Source organism: Hylaeus anthracinus, unplaced genomic scaffold (genome assembly GCF_026225885.1).
Source record: "Hylaeus anthracinus isolate JK02 unplaced genomic scaffold, UHH_iyHylAnth1.0_haploid 11978, whole genome shotgun sequence".
NCBI lineage: Eukaryota > Metazoa > Arthropoda > Insecta > Hymenoptera > Colletidae > Hylaeus > Hylaeus anthracinus.
In genome coordinates this window covers 1,871,669-1,873,127 of record NW_026534326.1, presented here as the reverse complement: position 1 = coordinate 1,873,127, position 1,459 = coordinate 1,871,669, and the positions used below count along the sequence as shown (strand labels likewise).

At 46.1% G+C, this 1,459-nt stretch overlaps 1 protein-coding gene across 2 annotated transcripts in view; it reads right to left on the bottom strand.

The window, feature by feature from the left end:
* Nucleotides 1-1,459, bottom strand: part of LOC128896692 (paired mesoderm homeobox protein 2A-like) — a 22,171-nt gene continuing 20,712 nt past the window's right edge. The window contains exons 3-4 of one of the 2 annotated variants that reach the window (XR_008462074.1): nucleotides 315-1,259; nucleotides 1-29 (exon numbers count right to left, since the gene is read on the bottom strand). Coding sequence is in view for 1 of the 2 variants with exons in the window: in XM_054160100.1 (XP_054016075.1) it covers nucleotides 864-1,259 (396 nt within the window). In the remaining variant the exon portion in view is untranslated. Of the gene's footprint in view, nucleotides 1,260-1,459 lie in introns of both variants that reach the window. The other variant, XM_054160100.1, reaches the window with a different exon arrangement.

Sequence of the window (1,459 nt, the reverse complement as noted above, 5' to 3'; positions counted from 1 at the left end):
TTGGTCGGCCATCTTGGAATTTATAACGACTGCCACCGGCAAATAAACGATATATAATTAAGAATTCCTTTGTATGGGACCTTAACCTTAAATTAAAATGGCTGGATGGTAATCAATTTTTGAATAAAAGATTCAAGTGGTATTGGTCAGCCATCTTGGAATTTATAATAACTGCCACCGGTAAATAAAGGGAAGATAATTTAGAATTCCTTTGTATGGGACCTTAACCTCAAATTAAAATGGCTGGATGGTAATCAATTTTTCAAAAAAAGATTCAAGAGTTATCGGTCAGCCATCTTGGAATTTATAATAACTGCCACCGGTAAATAAAGGAAAGATCGTTAAAAAATGCTCTGGCTGGGTTAATAATAACCTTAAATTCAAACTATTAGATGGTAGTAAATTCCGAAGGAAGTTTCTCCAAGTTCCAAGTTGTACCGATCAGCCATATTGGCCAACCTTAAAAACGACCGCAGCTACTCGTCACCTGGCTCGGATCTCCTTTTCTGCCTGCAATATATAACAAGTGACAGTCTTCTCGACACAAAACGTTAGAATCACAAGGTAACTACTTCACCCAGCTTCGAGTCCAACGAAAAATTAACCAAAAATGACGATAAACTTGGTAAAAAAATAAGCTACCTACGCGATAGGAAACCGAGGCAAAACGAAAGAACTTAAATACGATTCCACTTCTGGTCGAAATCGCCACGAGGTGTCACATGTGAGAAACGAACCTCGCGATGAACCTGGCGTTCTCTGAACAGCGTTCGCCACGTTTCCCTTAGAACTACGCGATACTTCGCAGGCGATATTCTCTATATTTACACGGTTTTGGGGATGGAGTGGTTTCGTTGGGACGATTAGTAGAGATTCGCGGTTTTCAGGGGCAACGGGTCTAGCAGATAAGGTGGTAGCGCCGCGGAGAAGGGCCTCGGGCTGCACGATCCCCATGCACCGCCGCCACCGTTGCTTCCTCGCGTGTTGGGCGTGCTGCCATCCGTGGAACCATCCGCGGTGTGCTTCACGCTGACCAGATTCGGATTGGCGATCGGTTTCACCTCGTTCGAGGATAGGACGCTGTTGGAGCCACCTGGCGGCGTCGCTGGACTTCGTGGCGAGCGACCCTCCGCCTTCACGTTGCTCGCCACGGGACTGGAGGCGCCACTGTCCACCCCGATCCCGCTCTGGGAGTTCGATTTCTGCTGGGCGAGCCTCTCCTGCTTTCGGAACTTGGCCCGTCGGTTCTGAAACCACACCTGCAATCACAAACATCCTGTTGTTAGATCCGATGTAAAGTTTGGGGGAAATTTGATATCGGAGATAAGAAATTTGGACCGTGGCAAATATTGGGTTGTCTAGCTTTATATTGGCTTTCGCTGCGAGACGATGAAATGGGTGGGTAGTAACCCAATAAATATGTATGATGGCCTCTGTGCATTTATCGTAGAGATATTTG